Source organism: Nycticebus coucang, chromosome 1, assembly GCF_027406575.1.
Source record: "Nycticebus coucang isolate mNycCou1 chromosome 1, mNycCou1.pri, whole genome shotgun sequence".
Taxonomy (NCBI): domain Eukaryota; kingdom Metazoa; phylum Chordata; class Mammalia; order Primates; family Lorisidae; genus Nycticebus; species Nycticebus coucang.
The window spans coordinates 72,675,084-72,692,517 of record NC_069780.1 but is presented as its reverse complement, the minus strand read 5'-3'; the positions used below and the strand labels follow the sequence as shown (position 1 = coordinate 72,692,517).

General features: G+C 37.6%; 1 protein-coding gene across 3 annotated transcripts in view; it reads left to right on the top strand.

The window, feature by feature from the left end:
• The window catches only part of TTC29 (tetratricopeptide repeat domain 29), a 248,458-nt gene that overhangs the window by 146,416 nt on the left and 84,608 nt on the right, over positions 1-17,434 (top strand). For all 3 annotated transcript variants that reach the window (XM_053595489.1, XM_053595498.1, XM_053595481.1), the window contains one exon: positions 5,009-5,237. In XM_053595489.1, the coding sequence (XP_053451464.1) occupies positions 5,009-5,237 (229 nt within the window). The remainder of the gene's footprint in view (positions 1-5,008; positions 5,238-17,434) is intronic.

Sequence of the window (17,434 nt, the reverse complement as noted above, 5' to 3'; positions counted from 1 at the left end):
GCTATTGCAGGATAAAGAGGAGTTTTGCCCACTGATCTCCGCCACTGATTAACTTTGACCTTGGGCTAGATAATTCTTTGCTTCTCGGTTTCCTCATCTTTCAGTCATCAGTAACAAGATACCTTGAAGACTAGCTATGTGATGATTAGAAATTTTAAAATATGTCCAGTTAACTAGTAGAGCTGCTAGGTGCATGCATAACTCTTAGCTTCTTAATCTCTCAAACTCCGGCCTCCCCTTCACCCCAAACTCACATCCCCTTTCTGCTTGACATCTCCGCTTAGATTGCTTCAACTGTAACCTACTAAAAACTGAACTCCACTTCCATTTTTTGTCCTAAATTCTATTCCTCTGCCAACGTAAGGCTCAACCATGACATAATATTATTCAAGCACTTTCCAGGCAATTTTCTCTTCTCAATCTGAGTTCCCATATCTGACCCCATCCGGGCCCACAGCTGTAAATACGTCCATCAGCCAAGGACTCCCACATTTGCATCTCCAATCCTGCTCTCCCCAGACTCCAGATTTGTAAAGGAGCTACTGACTCAGTATCTCCACCTGGATTTCTAGTAGATATCTCAAATTTAACATCATTCACCCTGCCTTGACCTGCTCTTCTTCTGCCTTCCCCATCTTAATAAATGGAGTCATTAGCCATCAACCCAGTTTCTGAAATCAAAAATCTGGATATCCTTTGAGTCTTCTCTCCTCCATGCTGTATATTCAGTCCGGACTCAAACCCTGAACTTTATGCCATGAAAATGCATGTCAAGTGCATTTTGGCCATTCCCACTCCATCAGTTTAGGACACCCTATTTCCTTACCTGGACTACTGCGGTAAGCCCCAAACCTATTTCCCTTCAGGCACTCACCCTACACAAGCCAGTCCCTACACAGAGACCAAAGCATTCCTTTTAAAGTGTAACTCAAATCATGTTACTTTCCTGCTTAAAACACTCCCATTACTTCCCTTCTCCTGAGACCGTAAACATAAAGCCCCCACCCCCACCCTGTCCTGAAATCTGACCTCCTTGCTTCCTACTCTCCTTTTTATCTCCTCCAACAGACTCAAACTGAATTTCCTGATGTTCCTCAAAGCAGTCAGCTACTTTCTCCCTGAGGACACTTGCCTTGGCTGGAATGCTCAGAATTTCACATTTTTGGCTTCCTGCTACTCAACCAATTTCATGCCACCTTAGAGTAGTAGTATTTCACTTAGAAAATCCCATGTTTTCAATTTCATTTTTGTGCAGTATTCTAACATTTCAAAAGTTGCCCTGAATGGCTAAAAGCAAATCTAATATATTCTGACTTTATAGTACACATGTCATGTCATTATATTCATAACAATAATTTTCAAAGAATATTATAAAAGTAAAACTGTAACACTTGGGAAAATATTGAGTGTATTTTCTACAATTATCCTAATTGACCTTTCTCTTAGTTTACCTTTTACTATATATTCATAGAAGATGGGCCACCCATTCTACCCTCTGGATAGAATATTTTGATGGACTGCTAGTTGAAATAGGTAATCAACATAAAGTGGTCAAGTAAGAATGTTTTGGAGGAAATTACCACATATAAACCCATTATAAGACTACTCATTCCTTAATAAGATCAGAGATAATCATACAGTTAAAAGAATTGTGGTTCCAACACTAAAATTGTAGGAAAAAATGGGCAGGAAATGACTTGTTTTTCATACTGAGAAAATGTCCATTTATTTTAAGCTTGACCATTGGATAGAGTGACATTTTAGACACCAAGAATCAGCATGATGGTGAAAATTCTGTTTAATGTAATAATTCAACATTTGTTTCAAAATCTATGATGTCATTAAGATTCTGCCCCAGAATTATCCATCTATTGCTTATCGAGAGTATTTGTAACATTAAATTAAGTGGTCCTCTTCCCATCAGAAGTGTTTATGAAGTGTACTTTCTCAAACTCTTCTTGAAGATTGCCAGGACTAATTACTGGAATCTTCTGAATTTTGTCATATTGTAATAGAATAGGGATTACCTGACAACAGAAATGAACAGTGGAAGGTTACACTGAACTTTTGAAAAAGAAATTTAGGTATTAAATTGTTTAAGACATTAAAAATCTGTCAACACAATACACACTAGTGAAATCTCATTCTAAAACAGTATGTATAAAAATGTTTGCATCCGGATGGCACCTGTAGCTCAAAGGAGTAGGGCACCAGCCCCATATACCAGAGGTGGCAGGTTCAAACCCGGCCCCAGCCAAAAAAACTGCAAAGAAAGAAAAACAAAAAAGGAGAGATTACTCGATGAATATGTTTAATGCAACTATATAGCCATCTAGAAAAAATAAACAAAGCCAGGTTCCTATCTCATTTAAAAAAAAAAAAAGAATGTTTGCATCTGAAGAGAATTAATGTGTATTTCCTTAGTAGTGTTTTAAACTAATATACCAGCTTCATGGCAGTCATGTGTGTGTCTAAGGACAGAATACTAAGCACACTCTGAGGGAAGAATAATTGCCTAATGATTAATATAGTGCTTCTATTTTAGGGTGAAAAAAGCACTGGTTACTTAAGGTCTAATCAAAGCTTTAGGCATATGACTATTGCCACTAAAGGCAAGCTCACCAACCTGCCTGTAAACTCCATTCCTGGAACCTGGCATTTGACCTGGCTAATGAATGAATTGATAAATAAATTAGTTATTCTTAACATAATAGTTTAGTAGTAGAAAGTAACTTTGGGAAATTCAAATATATACATCCCTTATTAATGGCCCCTAATTTTCCTCTCACCTCAAACATTAAATAGCCTAAATCTCAGAAGTATAACTGGAACAATAATTAGTATTTATACTTGTCTGTTTCTTAGAGAACTGGCAGTATCTGTCCTATGGGATCTTTGATGTCTGCCCAGACCACCTGTAATTTTAACTAGTTTTATTTTCATCATCCTCAGTATTTGTATTGTTTGTCAATCCCAGTATACTTCATTGGCATACAAATATTTTTGATACAGTTTTATGTTCTCCTAGTTAAACTTTTTCTCATATAAAGTCCATTTTATGCTTCAACATAAGAGAAATCATTGCTCACCTCAACAAAAACAGATTATTATTGGTCTAATATACAGGGACTCTGTTTAAATTAATAAATTGAGTTGGAATGAATCATTCGAATTAACAGTTCTCCTAAAATGTCCTCGTGGATCTATGACAGTGCTGCTCATGGATGTAACACAAGCTCTATTTCTCCCCCTCCTCATCTTTCTAGCAACTTCTTTGCTCAGTTTGATTACTCTCAGAACTTCATGAGTATACAGAGGCTCATGGAGTTGGGAATGCATTTGATTTGTACTGGTGTATGCTGTAAAGCTGTTCCTGTGATGTTTTCATGTCCAGCTCCTTCATAAAATGTTGTGAGAAAGTGTCTTGAAAACTCATGTAGTAAAACATTCTTTCTTGCAATGGTTTCTTTTCAAAAGAGCATGCATGCATGATTTTATTTGTATGTTTGGGAGGTAGGGAGAAGGGAGGTGAGTGGAGGGGGGTGGTGATGGTGGAGCCCAAAGGGTCATAAGTCTGTGGATACAGGAAAGGATCCCTGGATCCTTTACTAATATACGCCAATCCTAGAAATAATACACTCGTACAAGGAAGAATTTCTAGTGAGGATTTTTAGAAGATTTCAGGATAGCAGAAGATGGTCTCTTCTATGAGACTCAATTTCGTTATCTGTAAAATAAGAATAACATTTTCCCCTTAGGAAAATATGTGAAAGTGAATGACATAATATATATGAAGTACTTAGCCTTGGTCCACGCTTCAGAAGAGCTAGGTGAACACTATTTATCTATGGACAATAGCTTTTAGGAGAGACGATGACAAGAAAAAAAATTTTAATTTTTGCAACTTGAAATGTTGAAAAGAACTTATTGAAAAGATGGATATTTAAATGATCATTTGATTTGTGCTAATGTTCTCAAGATAATATTTTTTAGAAATTTTGAATACCTCAGCATTCTTAGTTGAGAAGAATGGCATGTACAAAATATAGTCAGATGCATAGAATGAACCATATCTGATGGCACAACAGAGTGACTCTGACCAACAATAAGTTCGGGTATACATGCAAATAACTAAAGGAGTGCCATCAGAATGTTCCTAACACAAAGAAATGATAAATGCTTGAGGTAATGAATACCCCAGTTATCCTAATTTGATTAATAATTGTATGCCTGTACGAAAACATCTCATGTACCCTGTCAGTATATATAACAATTATATACTCATAATATTAAAAAATATATATATATTTTTAAGAATGGTAGGTGCATAGTATGGGAAGACAAGAGCAATAACTGAATCAGCATATATATTTATTTTCACTGGCTATTGATTAAAAGATTTGGCTGACAATGACCACTTTGCTGTGCCTAAAAACAAAAGATATTAATAGTTAAACATATTTTATTAGGTAAATTCAACTCTACAAGTAATAAAATTCTGTCTAAATCAGTGAGAATTGATTTACTCATTCTCTTTCTGCTACTGTGTATTTATTAGGTACAAGCATATGAAACTGCCAATATTAGACCATTTTTATCCACAGTAACTTACATTACAAAACAAAAAGGTAGGGTGGCGCCTGTGGCTCAAGGAGTAGGGCGCCGGTCCCATATGCCGGAGGTGGTGGGTTCAAACCCAGCCCCGGCCAAAAAAAAAAAAAAAAGGTACAATTTCCAACTAAATGGCAATTAATTAATTTCAAGACAATAAATAGTGAACAATCACAACTAAATTAATTTCAAGACAATAAATAGTGAGTAATGACAACTCTTTATAAGAATCTTCCAACAGTGAGCTCGTTTGCCATCCCTTTCTTCTTCAAGATGAACCGCTATGACTGCTTAAAGGTCACTGTGGGATGTGCCATAGTGAGGTGTGCAAACATGGGAAGTGGTAAAATAAAAAATTAAGAAAAAGGATTTTTGTTAATTTTTCTTACCTTTCTAGGGGCTCTACAACAAAGCATCAGAATACTTTAAGCAAGCTTTTGACACAACAGTAGCAATAATGAACAAGCCTCTGATGGATGAAACAAAAGTTCATTACGGAATAGCAAAAGCCCATCAGATGATGCTGGCAATGAACAATTGTATAGAATCTGAAGATATTACCAACCTTGACTACCTGCTGTCATGGAAGGAGAACAGAAGTGACGTCGAACCTCCGCCTGTTATGGGTAAGGCATTGGTCTTTGAAAACACTTTAGTTTTTGTGTAATTCTTAATGGGTAAGTCATTTTCATTGAAAAGGTTTGCCGTCTTTTAATTTCATTGATAATTTTATTGGTTCATTACTACATGAAGGTTGCATATACTTTTGTGCTATTTTATACCTTTGATATTTTAAGAGATGCAGAAAATAGTGGTAATGATTTGTGGTACTTGATAAACCAGCATTCCTACACCAGCTTTTTTTTTTCTTCCAGTTGTCCTAAATAGCCAACAATAAGTACTGATCAGTTATAAGGAATGTGAAATAAGTTTATGCTTTTTTAAAGTGCTCAGTGTCATACTTTACTGACAAAAACAGTAAAGTTTTGATGGATGTTTTATGCAGTGACTTTTCTGCTGGTAGTTAATTTTCCTATACTTTTGGAACAATTCGGATTTGAATATTAATTTTAAAAATATTTGATAGTAATTTTTCTTAATTCTACTTTTTTCCTACATGCTTTTTGTTGTGAAGAAGTAGAGTGAAAATAGTTATTAAAAACGAAAAACTAGACGGGATGTAAATTGTGTGTGTGAACTTGGCTAGGCTTTTGTCCCCAGGTAAGAACGTTAGAATGAGACATTAAAACAAAACAAAACAAATGTACAGTACTGTCTATAGCAGACCTCTGGGTTTGTCTTATTATTTAATGCAAATCAAACTTTTTCAAGTAAAATATTTTCAGTATTTTTGATATGTTGGCATGACAAAAGGCGAACCTTTTGTAATCTGAAGAAATGTCTCCTATTTGATTTAGAATTTTTCCCCCCAATTTTTAGGTCATTTAGATGAAACAATAATCTGTTTTTGTTATTTATTTTCTCCATAGACTAAAGAGTAAATCATAGTAAGGTGGATACAGAGGAATTTTATTGACTCTTTTCAGTCGATAGAATGCCATTTACCATTCTCTATACCCTGGTTCAGAGTTCCAAATAGATTCACAATAAGAGGAAAAATGATGAAATCTTCCAAAACAGGTATTACGCTTACTTCAGGATATACTCTTGGCATCATACATTTAGGAGTGCTGTAGTTTTGAGTTATGTATACGTTAGGCTCTTATGTTTTCTGGCCAGAATGGCAGAAGCTAAAGCAGAGGAAATATGATTCATGTTAGATAAAGGTTTGGTAGAGGATAAATTGAGCGCTCACATTTTCAGATTTGTCTCAGATAAACTCTAACCATCACAATGGTAATTATGAAAACAAAATATTCTTGAAGAAGCTATCTTCTGATCAGATCCATATCTATTTGAGGCAGTCCTGGTTTGGGCTTTTAAAAATCTCTTTTGCTTTCCTTCATTCTATAAAGCTATTTATTTTTCTATTTTATTTTTCTGTTTTGTTTTTTTTTTTTTGTAAGGGTGTTTTATTCCAACGGACATAGGTGCAGAACAAAAAATGCATTTCAAAGTATTATTCAGGCATCAAAATCTCACCTATTTGTATGGTGGAGGAGGGAAGATGGAATTCTTCATAAGGTTATCAAAACACACTCTTATTTATTTGATCTAGATTAGAAATCTATGCATGAATGAGCAATGACATGAGAATTTTCATAAAACTAACATGTTTAACATTTTTAGGGGTAGTCACTTTGTAAATAAAACTTTCAGGACATTATCAAACACGCCTGCCTGCATGGACATATTTTAGTTCAAAATACTCTGAAATCTGCTTTAAAATGCTTAGAAATATTTCTTTTTTTCTTTCTTTCTTTTTTTTTTTTTTTTTTTTTTGCAGTTTTTGGCTGGGGCTGGGTTTGAACCCGTCACCTCCAGCATATGGGGCTGGTGCCCTACTCCCTTGAGCCACAGGCGCCACCCTTAAACTACAACTCTTCTTCCATCTCCGCTCTGATTAAAATTTTTCATTGACACCCCACTGCCTACTAGTTAAATATAAACTTCTTAACTTTTTGGCCACTTCCTTCTTCCACCTTCCCCTAGACCCACACATGCAACACACCTTATTTTCACTTTATTCTAGCTCCAGTCCCATCCAGGGAAATCTTGCTCAGCTTGCTAGGTCCTTCTCACATGCTGAAACCTTGCCTGCTCCCCCGCCCCCCACTTAAACCTGGTCTTTTCTCTCTGTTTCTATGTTGAATGTTATTCATTCCCTCCAAGTACTTGTCATTGGCATATTCTACATGCTACCGTGGCCATTTCTATAATCGCCTTAACTGCCCAACTGAGAGTACGAATTTCTTAAAAACAGATCCTGATTTATAGTATTCTCTACAAAAGAAAACACAACGTTTGGTTTGACATCTGTTCAGTTCCAAGTAAGTATGTATTGAATTAAGTAGACTTCAGAATGAGTACATACGCCCTAATCATAAACTAGTTTACACTAACCACTTTTTAAAAACAAAATTCAGTGTTTCCCCATCTTCTTGGAAAATGTATGATTCACTCTGCACTTCGATTACCATCCAATTATCACATGAATGAAGGATGACACTCACCAAACATGATGTTGACAAAATGAAAAATACAAAAATATTATTTGGAAGTCTGAGCAGCTTTTAAGTTTTCAACTTCTGCCTTTCTTCTATGAAGAGGTATCTTTAATCTTGCTTTTGAGAGGTCCCATGTATTCAGAGAAAAAGGCAGATCAAAGATCTGAAAGATACATTTTAAAAGCTGTGCAGTTATCTTCACCTCTGAGATTTCCATCCTCCAAACAAATCATTAGCTCAGAGAGCAGGCAATATTCTTTTAATATTCCCTAAGGGAATAGAGCAGTGAGAGCACTCAGGTCTCTAGATGAAATAGAACAGTGACTCACCAGCAATCATCTCTCAGCTTTACACCTTTCAGAGGGAACACAGCAAATATAGTCACCTTCATACTATTCTAATCTTCTTAGATGTTGTTGTAATGATTTCATATTCTGCCTTCCTGCTCTAATAGCAAAGTAATAATAGATTTTCCTCCCAAATTTAGAGATTTAGAAGGAATTCAAATGTATTTCAGTTCAATAAAATTATTCAGCCTGAAGCAACTGAAATTGGTTGGCTCTGGAAGGCTTAAGAGCCTATGAATTGCTGGTTTCTCCAGAATATAGTTTGCATTCTTTACTAGAGCCATTATCTCTACAACCAAGGAGACATTTACTGTTCTGAATGAAAAGATAATCCATCTTGCCTTTTGGAGCCCACAGACCCAGGTGTGGAACAATAACACAGAAGCAAAAGATTTCCTCATTTAACATAATAGCAGTGTTAACCTAGAAATGCTATTATGGCCATTTAAATGACACCATTGTGAACCACTTTATTGATAATTATATCAGTGGCATGGTTATAATGCACTTGCTTATTGTAGCCAAATGTGAATTATATTAGAAATAGGATGCAAATTCTGAGTATAGAAATAGATCTTAAAAAAGAAAACCCCACTGGCAGTCCACATTTGAAGACACTGTTTTCTACAAATTGGCATGTAAAGGTTTCCTTGAGTGGCAAAGATAGTATCCGAGTCTTAGAAATCATTTAGTATTCTTAAAGAAAACAATTGGAATCATGACTTTGTATCACAGCCCTTAGTTTACGTTGGCTTGTTGGGCCCTGGGTTTAAGTTCAAAGCATATTTTCCTACCTTGTGGCTTGCTTACATTTTTCATTCATAAAAACCCTTTTAAAGAATGTAAAGAGTCGGCTCAGTGCCCTTAGCACAGTGGTTACAGCGCCAGCCATATACACTGAAGTTGGAGGATTCGAATCCAGCCCAGGCCAGCTACAATAACAATGACAACTGCAACAAAAAATAGCCAGGTGTTCGGCGGGAGCCTGTAGTCCCAGTTACTTGGGAGGCAGAGACAAGAGAATCGCTTAAGCCCAAGAGTTTGAGGTTGCTGTGAGCTGTGACGCCATGGCACTCCACCAAGGACAACATAGTGAGATTCTGTCACGGAAAAAAAAAAAAAAAAGAAGAATGTGAAGAAGTCATATTCACCAGTAGGCCCTCATATTCTATTATGATTAGTTACTTCCATTTGTTAAATAACCCTAATAATGACCCAAAAATTATAGATTTAGTCAAAAAATCAACAAGTAGATTTCAGACAATCCTGTCATCACAGACAATGTCTGTCTCTAGTAATGTGTTCAAAAACATGACACGAAAAAAGAAGATTCTGGTGAAAAATGTGACTGAATCAAAGCTTACTCTACTGGCAACTTTGTGTCATTGAGAGAGGCTTGAGTAACAACTCAAGAGTCCAGTGGTCTGAATTCTAATACAATATTGAACACTAGTTTTGTGACTTTTAGCAAAAGACTTCACATCAATCTCTTTAGCCTGTTATATGAGGTTCAAAATAGATTTTTAACAACATTCCACTGGAACTGACCATGATCTCTAAGTAAGAATATCTTTTTAACTAAATACGGTATTTTGTAGTCTTTAAAACATGCGATCTAGATCTTCATGAACATTTTATTTGTTGTTTTTCTCCCATAAACATCTATTTCTGTGGGTTTCTGCAAAAGGGAATTTATTATTATTATTATTTCTTTTTGAGACAGAGTCTCACTATGTCGTTTTTGGTAGAGTGCCATGGTGTCACAGCTCACAGCAACCGCAAACTCTTGGACTTAAGTGATTCTGCTGCCTCAGCCTCTCAAGTAGCTAGGACTGCAGGTGCCTGCCACAGCGCCCAGCTATTTTTTGGTTGTAGTTGTCATTGTTGTTTGGCAGGCCTGGGCTGGAGTTGAAACTGCCAGCTTCAGTGTATGTGGCTGGAGCCCTAGCTGCTGAGCTACAGGCACCAACTGAGGGGATTTATTATTATTATCATTATCATTGTTTTTATTATTAAATATTAAATAACTGTATAAATGCCAAGTGCGAGTATTTCATAATTCTGCTAGAACTCATAATAAAGAAATTTCTAGCTATCTGACGTCCTACGTAATTTTACTTTTCCCTGGCTAGCACTTTTGGGATTGCTGATCCAAGTGAACTATCAAGTATTTAATCTGCAGACTTTCAACTCATCCTCCTGTTTCAACCCTATGTCCTACCTTCTTTTTGCTTTTTCTGAACCCCTGCCATTTCTGCTGTTCCTGGGGTTCCTAATTCCTGAATATATGCCTGCATATTGACTCATCATCATTCCTTCTTCATGCAATTTAATTTTGTGGCTGCCTCTGGTACTTTCCTATAACCTAAATCTGATACTATTCCTATAACCTCTCTCCATCTTCTGAAAATGAATTAAAATTTTGGCTTTTTTGAGTTTTATAGAATCATGAAATGGTTGAATCATGCAGTACAAAAGAAATTACTTAGTTCACACTTCTTATTTTCAAATGTCTTCAGACCTGGGGAAATCTAGTCATACAGTAATAAAGACAAAATGGGGAAAGTTCCCAGGCCACAGCACAGGAAGGGAACCAAGGCAGAGCCCACAGACTCCCTCAGTTGAGAAGACTGAATTGGAAGTGCGGGGAGGCCAAAGTGACAAGAGTTTACAACAAAGAGTAATGTAAAGAAAAGAGGTAGGGAAAGGGAAAGAGAGAGACCTGAGTTCTGCACAGTCTTCAACTGAATACTGATCAGTATGTGATGTGAAGAAACTGCTGTTGGCCTGGGAAGGTACCATCCAAAGAATCAGGTAGATCAGTCACTTAAGCCTAAACTTAGTTGGGGAAAGTTTGCATTCCCACCACTGGGAATAGGAAAACCTCATAAAACAAGGGGCACCAGGAAGAAGACAGGTAAAGACATTGTTCTGATAATGAGAGGAAAAATAAGCTCTAGTTGAAAAACTACTTTGGTCCCACTAACAAAGCTTTAAAAAAAATTAAAGGATCAGTATTTTCAAGTAACTGAGTCCTAGGACAAAACTAGGATATTTATAGGAATGAAAAATATCTAGCAACCAAAAAAGTAAAATTTCCCAAATCTGGCATCCAATCAAAATTACGTAGATTTGCCAGGAAGCAGGAAGATATGACTAATATTGAAAAGAGAATAGATAGATACAAACTGACTCATACATAACACAGATGACAAAATTACTAGACAAGAACATAAAATAGTTATTAAAATTATAGTACATCTATTCAAGAGGCAGTAAAAAGATTGAACTGATAAAGTCATGGATAATATAAGGGAAATTGAATTTCTAGAAGTAAGAAATAAAATGCCCAAGATGAAAAATAAACTGAATGGGAACCGCAACATATTAGATGCTTCAAAGGAAAAACTTAGTGAACTTGAAGACATAGCAACAGAAACTATATAAAATGAAATGCAAACGATAAAGTTACTTTAAAAAATAAAGCATAGTAGAAAACTGTGGGTCAATTTCAAGAAGCCTGCTACATGTATATGCACAAGTTGGAAGTTCCAAAGGAGAGAAAAAAGAAGAGTCAATAGAAAAGAAAGCATCTTATAAAATAACGAATAGTCAATTCTTTTTCTAAATTTGATGAAAATTATAAATCCAGATTTAAGCAGTTTAATGACCTCTAAGCAAAAGAAAGATAAGGAAAACTAAATCAAGGCACATCATAATCATGCTGTTTGAAGACAATGATAAAGATAAAGATAAAGGGGTGGAGACAAGATGGCTGACTGAAGCCAGCTTTCCACAGAGGCTCCCATCCACAAGGAGAATTAAAGGACATAAATTTAGCAAGTAACCTGGTGGATTAGAGCTGCACCAAGAGAGAAGGTTGAAGACACACATCAACCCTGCTGAGGCGAGCTGCAACCCCAAGGATACAAACAAAAGGTACAAAATCCATCACCAAGAGGACGAGAGTCCCCTCCCCCATGAGAACAGCTCAGAGTGCCCCAGAAACAAACAAGCAGAGTTCAAAGTTCCTCCCACTACACTCCATAGGAGAGACCCTCTAAAAATTGGACCTACATCCCCTACTAGGGTGCCATGGCGTTCCCCTGCCAGGCATAAAACTGTATATATTCTCTATGTGCAATTCTGAGCTCCCAACACTCCCCTCCACTCTCACTCTGAGGTCTAGAGGCCTGTCCTCCAGGAGACCAGATTCTTGGATGATTTCTTGAGGGGTATGGACAGGGCCTGGACTACAGCTGGTCAGTGCTGATTCTGCAGTACAGGAGTGAGGAGAGGACAGTTGGCTGAGAGGGAATCATGCCAGAGTGGCGGTGCCCCAAGGCGCAGAGCAATAGCCATTTTTGGCAACAATAGGGCTCACCCCTGGATATTCTGAAGTCACACCCCCTGTCTCTCTGGGCAACCGGAGGAGGCCGGGCATCTTCTCAGGTGGCAACCACCACGGAACAAATCTGGGATGGAAATGCAGGTCCCGTGAGTAAAGGGTTTGCCTCAGGTGGTACCAGCCTGGGTGGAGCATGGGGGCTAGAAAACACACATGCAGAGCCGGAAGATTTCCAGGGTGGGGCTGACCCAGAGGACCGCTTTACTGAGCCTAAGATGCACCCAGCCCTCAGGGGATCGTCAGCCTATAGACAAAGGAAGGCAGGAGGCAAGAACTGACAGCTAACTGTGCTGCAAATACAAATCTGCAGGCACAAAGACAGGGCCTGAGGCACAGGTTCTGGGAACTCAAAACAGCTTTTCTTCTGCAGGGGAATTTAGCAGGGACAGAAATAAATTCCCACAAAGTTGTTCTGTTCTGTCAGTAACATCAATCAGGGGCGGGGCTGTAACTGAGTGAACACCGCCCAGCCTCCATCAAGCGCCCGAGGTTGTCAGGACTCACCTCCCTCTGCTGGATAGAGGCAGAGGGCAGCAGCCTGGCTGAGCAGATATAGATTTCCTTGTCATTCAGGAAGGTGCAAACCCTCGAGTATCTGCTCATTGGAGGCAACTGGGTCACAGCCCTGCGGGGTTATCAGTGACTGAGTATGACAGAGGTACAAGGTGGGGAAGGAGGCATAAACCTTCCCAGACTAATCTATTTGCTGGGTGGGTCCTCCTGACTCCACAGAGCACCTGAGTAAGTCATACTTGAGTTGTCAGCAGACCCCTGTGATCTACTTGCCAGCGACCTTTTAAACTCTCCCACCTGAGATAGATGCTGACTGAGACAATTGATTTGGACCTTTTGAACTGAGCCAATCACCCGAAGACTATCCAAGTGGTGCCCTGGGTGTGTAGTTGTAGGAAGATTTGATTTTCCTTTTCCAATTCTTACCTGTGAGGGGGCGGGGTGACTTAATTGCTGGTATTTCTTCACAGCTGAGACTTCAACCCAGAGTAACTGTTTCACTAGGGTCGGACAGAGACCAGCTGAAAACAAGACAGAGCCACTTAGCCCCACCACACCAAACAGGTTCCCAGTTTCTCAGGCCGTAGCACTGTATGGGTCCTCGACAAAGCTCCAAAGGAAAAGTCAAATGGTGTAAAATAATCATGGGGTGAAATCAGCAGGAAACCTCTGTTAACATGAATAACCAGAATAGATCAACCCCCCCAAGGAAAGATATGGCAGATGTAACTGAAGATCTCATTCATAAACAGCTGGCCAAGATGTCAGAAATCAAATACAGAATTTGGATTGCAAAAAAAATTAATAGAATGGAGGAAAATTTGGAATTAGAAATTCGAGGAGCAATTCAAAAGTTGTCTCAAGAATTTAACAAGTTTAAAGACAAAACCACCAAATATTTTGAAGCACTGAAGCAAGAATTTGTAGCCCTCAAAGATCTGAAAAAATACAATAGAATCCCTCAGTAACAGAGTGAAGCAAGCAGAAAAAAGGATTTCTGATATTGAAGACAAAGTTTTTGAACGAACTCTGAAAGAGGAAGAGAAATGGAGAGCAGAAATGGATCATTCTCTCAGAGAGCTCTGGGATAATTCAAAGAAGGATAATATCTGCCTCATTGGAATCCCTGAAGCGATGAAGTGGCTTCACAAGGCACAGAGACCCTTCTCCATGAAATTATGAAAAGGATTCTGAAATTCACATAGCAGACAGTTTCAGAATCCCAGCATGACTCTACCCAAATAAGCATATCATAATTAACTTCACTAAAGTTAATATGAAGGAGAAAATTCTGAAAGCAGCCAGACGTAAGAAATCCATTACCTACAAAGGGAAAAATATTAGAATGACTGCAGATCTCTCTGCTGAAACTTTTCAAGCCAGAAGAGGGTGGTCATCAACTTTTAATCTCTTAAAACAAAATAACTTTCAACCCTGGATCCTGTATCCAGCTAAACTGAGTTTCATTTATGATGGAAAAATTAAATACTTTAATGACATTCATATGTTGAAGAAATTTGCCATAACCAAACCAGCTCTTTAGGATATTCTCAGACCTATCCTCCATAATGACCAGCCCAATCCTCTACCACAAAACTCACTCAGAAACTTTTGATCAAACTCCAACTTCCACAGTAGCGAAAGGATTAAAAATGTCCACTGGACTTTTGAAAAATTTGATACCCAAAATTTTATCAGATTTATCAATATTCTCCATTAATGTGAACGGCTTAAACTGTCCTCTAAAGAGGCACAGGTTGGCTGACTGAATACAAAAACTCAGGCCAGATATTTGCTGCATACAAGGATCACATCTTACCTTAAAAGATAAATATAGACTCATGGTGAAAGGATGGTCATCCATATTTCAGGCAAATGGTAATCAGAAAAAAGCAGGTGTTGCAATTCTATTTGCAGACACAATAGGCTTTAAACCAACCAAAGTAAGGAAGGATAAGAATGGTCACTTCATATTTTTTAAGGGTAATACTCAATATAATGAGATTTCAATTATTAATATTTATGCACCCAACCAGAATGTGCCTCAATTTATAAGACAAACTCTAACAGACATGAACAACTTGATTTCCTCCAGCTCTATAATAGTTGGAGATTCCAACACTCCTTTGGCAGTGTTGGATAGATCCTCCAATAAGAAGCTGAGCAAAGAAATTTTAGATTTAAACCTAACCATCCAAAATTTGGATTTAGCAGACATCTACAGAACATTTCATCCCAACAAAACTGAATACACATACTTCTCATCAGCCCACGGAACATACTCCAAAATCGATCACATCTTAGGTCACAAGTCTAACCTCAGTAAATTTAAAGGAATAGAAATTATTGCTTGCATCTTCTTGGACACCCATGGATTAAAAGTTGAACTCAGTAACAACATGAATCTTCATAATCATACAAAAACATGGAAGTTAAATAACCTTATGCTGAATGATAGCTGGGCCATGCATGAGATTAAGAAGGAAATTGCCAAATTTTTGGAACAAAACGACAATGAAAATACAAATTATCAAAACCTCTGGGATACCACAAAGGCAGTCCTAAGAGGGAAATTTATAGCACTGCAAGCCTTCCTCAAGAGAACGGAAAGAGAGGAAGTTAACTTAATGGGACATCTCAACAACTGGAAAAGGAAGAACATTCCAACCCCAAACACAGTAGAAGAAAAAGAAATAACCAAAATTAGAGCAGAATTAAGTGAAATCGAAAACAAAAGAATTATACAACAGATTAATAATTCAAAATGTTGGTTTTTTTGAAAAGGTCAATAAAATAGATAAACCTTTGGCTAACCTAACCAGGAAAAAAAGAGTAAAATCTCTAATTGTCTTAACACAATAACTAAGAAAATGCCAGGAAGGCTATGTTAACCACTATGATGATAATGTGTCAAACAGTCTATAAAACCAGAGTATGGTGCCCCATGATCGCATTAATGTACACAGGTATGATTTAATAAAAAAAAAAAAAAAAAGATAAAGAATAACATCTTAACAATAGCAAAGATGGAGGTGAGATGTGAGAGGAAGGACATATACAGAGGAACGAAGATAAGAGCAGACATCTCAGCAGAAGTAATTCAAATCAGAAGAAAATGGAGCAACATATTTTAAGTACTACAAGAAAGAACTATCTAAAATAGAATTCTTAAACACACAAACAAACCTAGAATTCTATGCTCAGTGAAAATATCTTCCAAAAGCATAGATAAAATTAAGATTTTTTTCCAAGCACACAAAAGCTGAGAGAATTGATCACTAACACACCAGTTATGAGAACTGTGCAGTGGCTCACGCCTGTAATCCCAGCCCTGTGGGAGGCTGAGGCGGGAGGATTGCTTGAGCTCAGGAGTTTGAGGCTTGTCTGAGCGAGAGTGAGACCCCAACTCGTGAAAAAAATGGAAAAACCCAGCCAGGTGCAGTGGCGAGTGCCTGTAATCCCAGCGGCCCCGGAGGCTGAGGCAGCAGGGTGCCCACAGCTGGAGTGCGAGGTTGCAGTGAGCTCCGACGCCAATGCCCTCTGCTCAGGGCATAGGGTAGAACTCTGCCTCAACAAAAAAAAAAAAAAAGAAAGTCCTTCAGACTGAAGAATGTAAAACAAACAAATGTAGAAGTGAATGTAAATTAAAAGGAGAAATCCAGTTCTGCAGAGGCACTTTCAGTTCTAGCTGGGCAGACAGCTGCAGCTTGGAGACCAGCTTAGTTCAGTATTTGGACCACATTTCTTCAGTATTCACCCCATTGATGTCCCCTTTGTGAATGCCCTGTTTCTGCAGCCATATTCTCATTGTCTAGTTGTCTAGCCATATTCTCATTGTCTAGTTTTAAAGGTTGAGTCCCTTTAAAAGGAATTTGTTGTTTTGATTTCCATCATGTTTTTCCCCCCTAAGATTGCAGAGATATTACCTGGTTTAGGGTGGCAGATGTATTTTTATCTTGGATATCATTTAACAGCAAATCATCAGATGAGCCTCCTATACAGAGGAGGTTTCTTGTGCAGGCTTTCTGCAGTTTAATGGCTTCCTTGCTATTTGCTGTGAGAAATTGCCATAGAATTACTGTGAACATCTTTGAATCCAGATATGGAACCAGTCATTTTTAGAAGGAACCCTGACAAAAGGAAATTTTGAAAAAGCAAAAGTAATCCCTAAAAATCTTATGAAAATTTTAAAACTAATGATTCTAAATATGTATCCATACAATCACACAGAAGGGAAAAATTCCAAAGCTCTTTAAAACAGAGAAATTTGATTATCTCTCGTGGAATATATCCCTGAATATGCATCTCGTCTAAGAAAAATTGAACTGTTTAAAGTAGTCATATTATTGGGATTGATGTTGATGTTATTACTGTAAGACTCTGGTATCTGGGATGTAGAATATATTAAATAGAAAATTATTTGATTA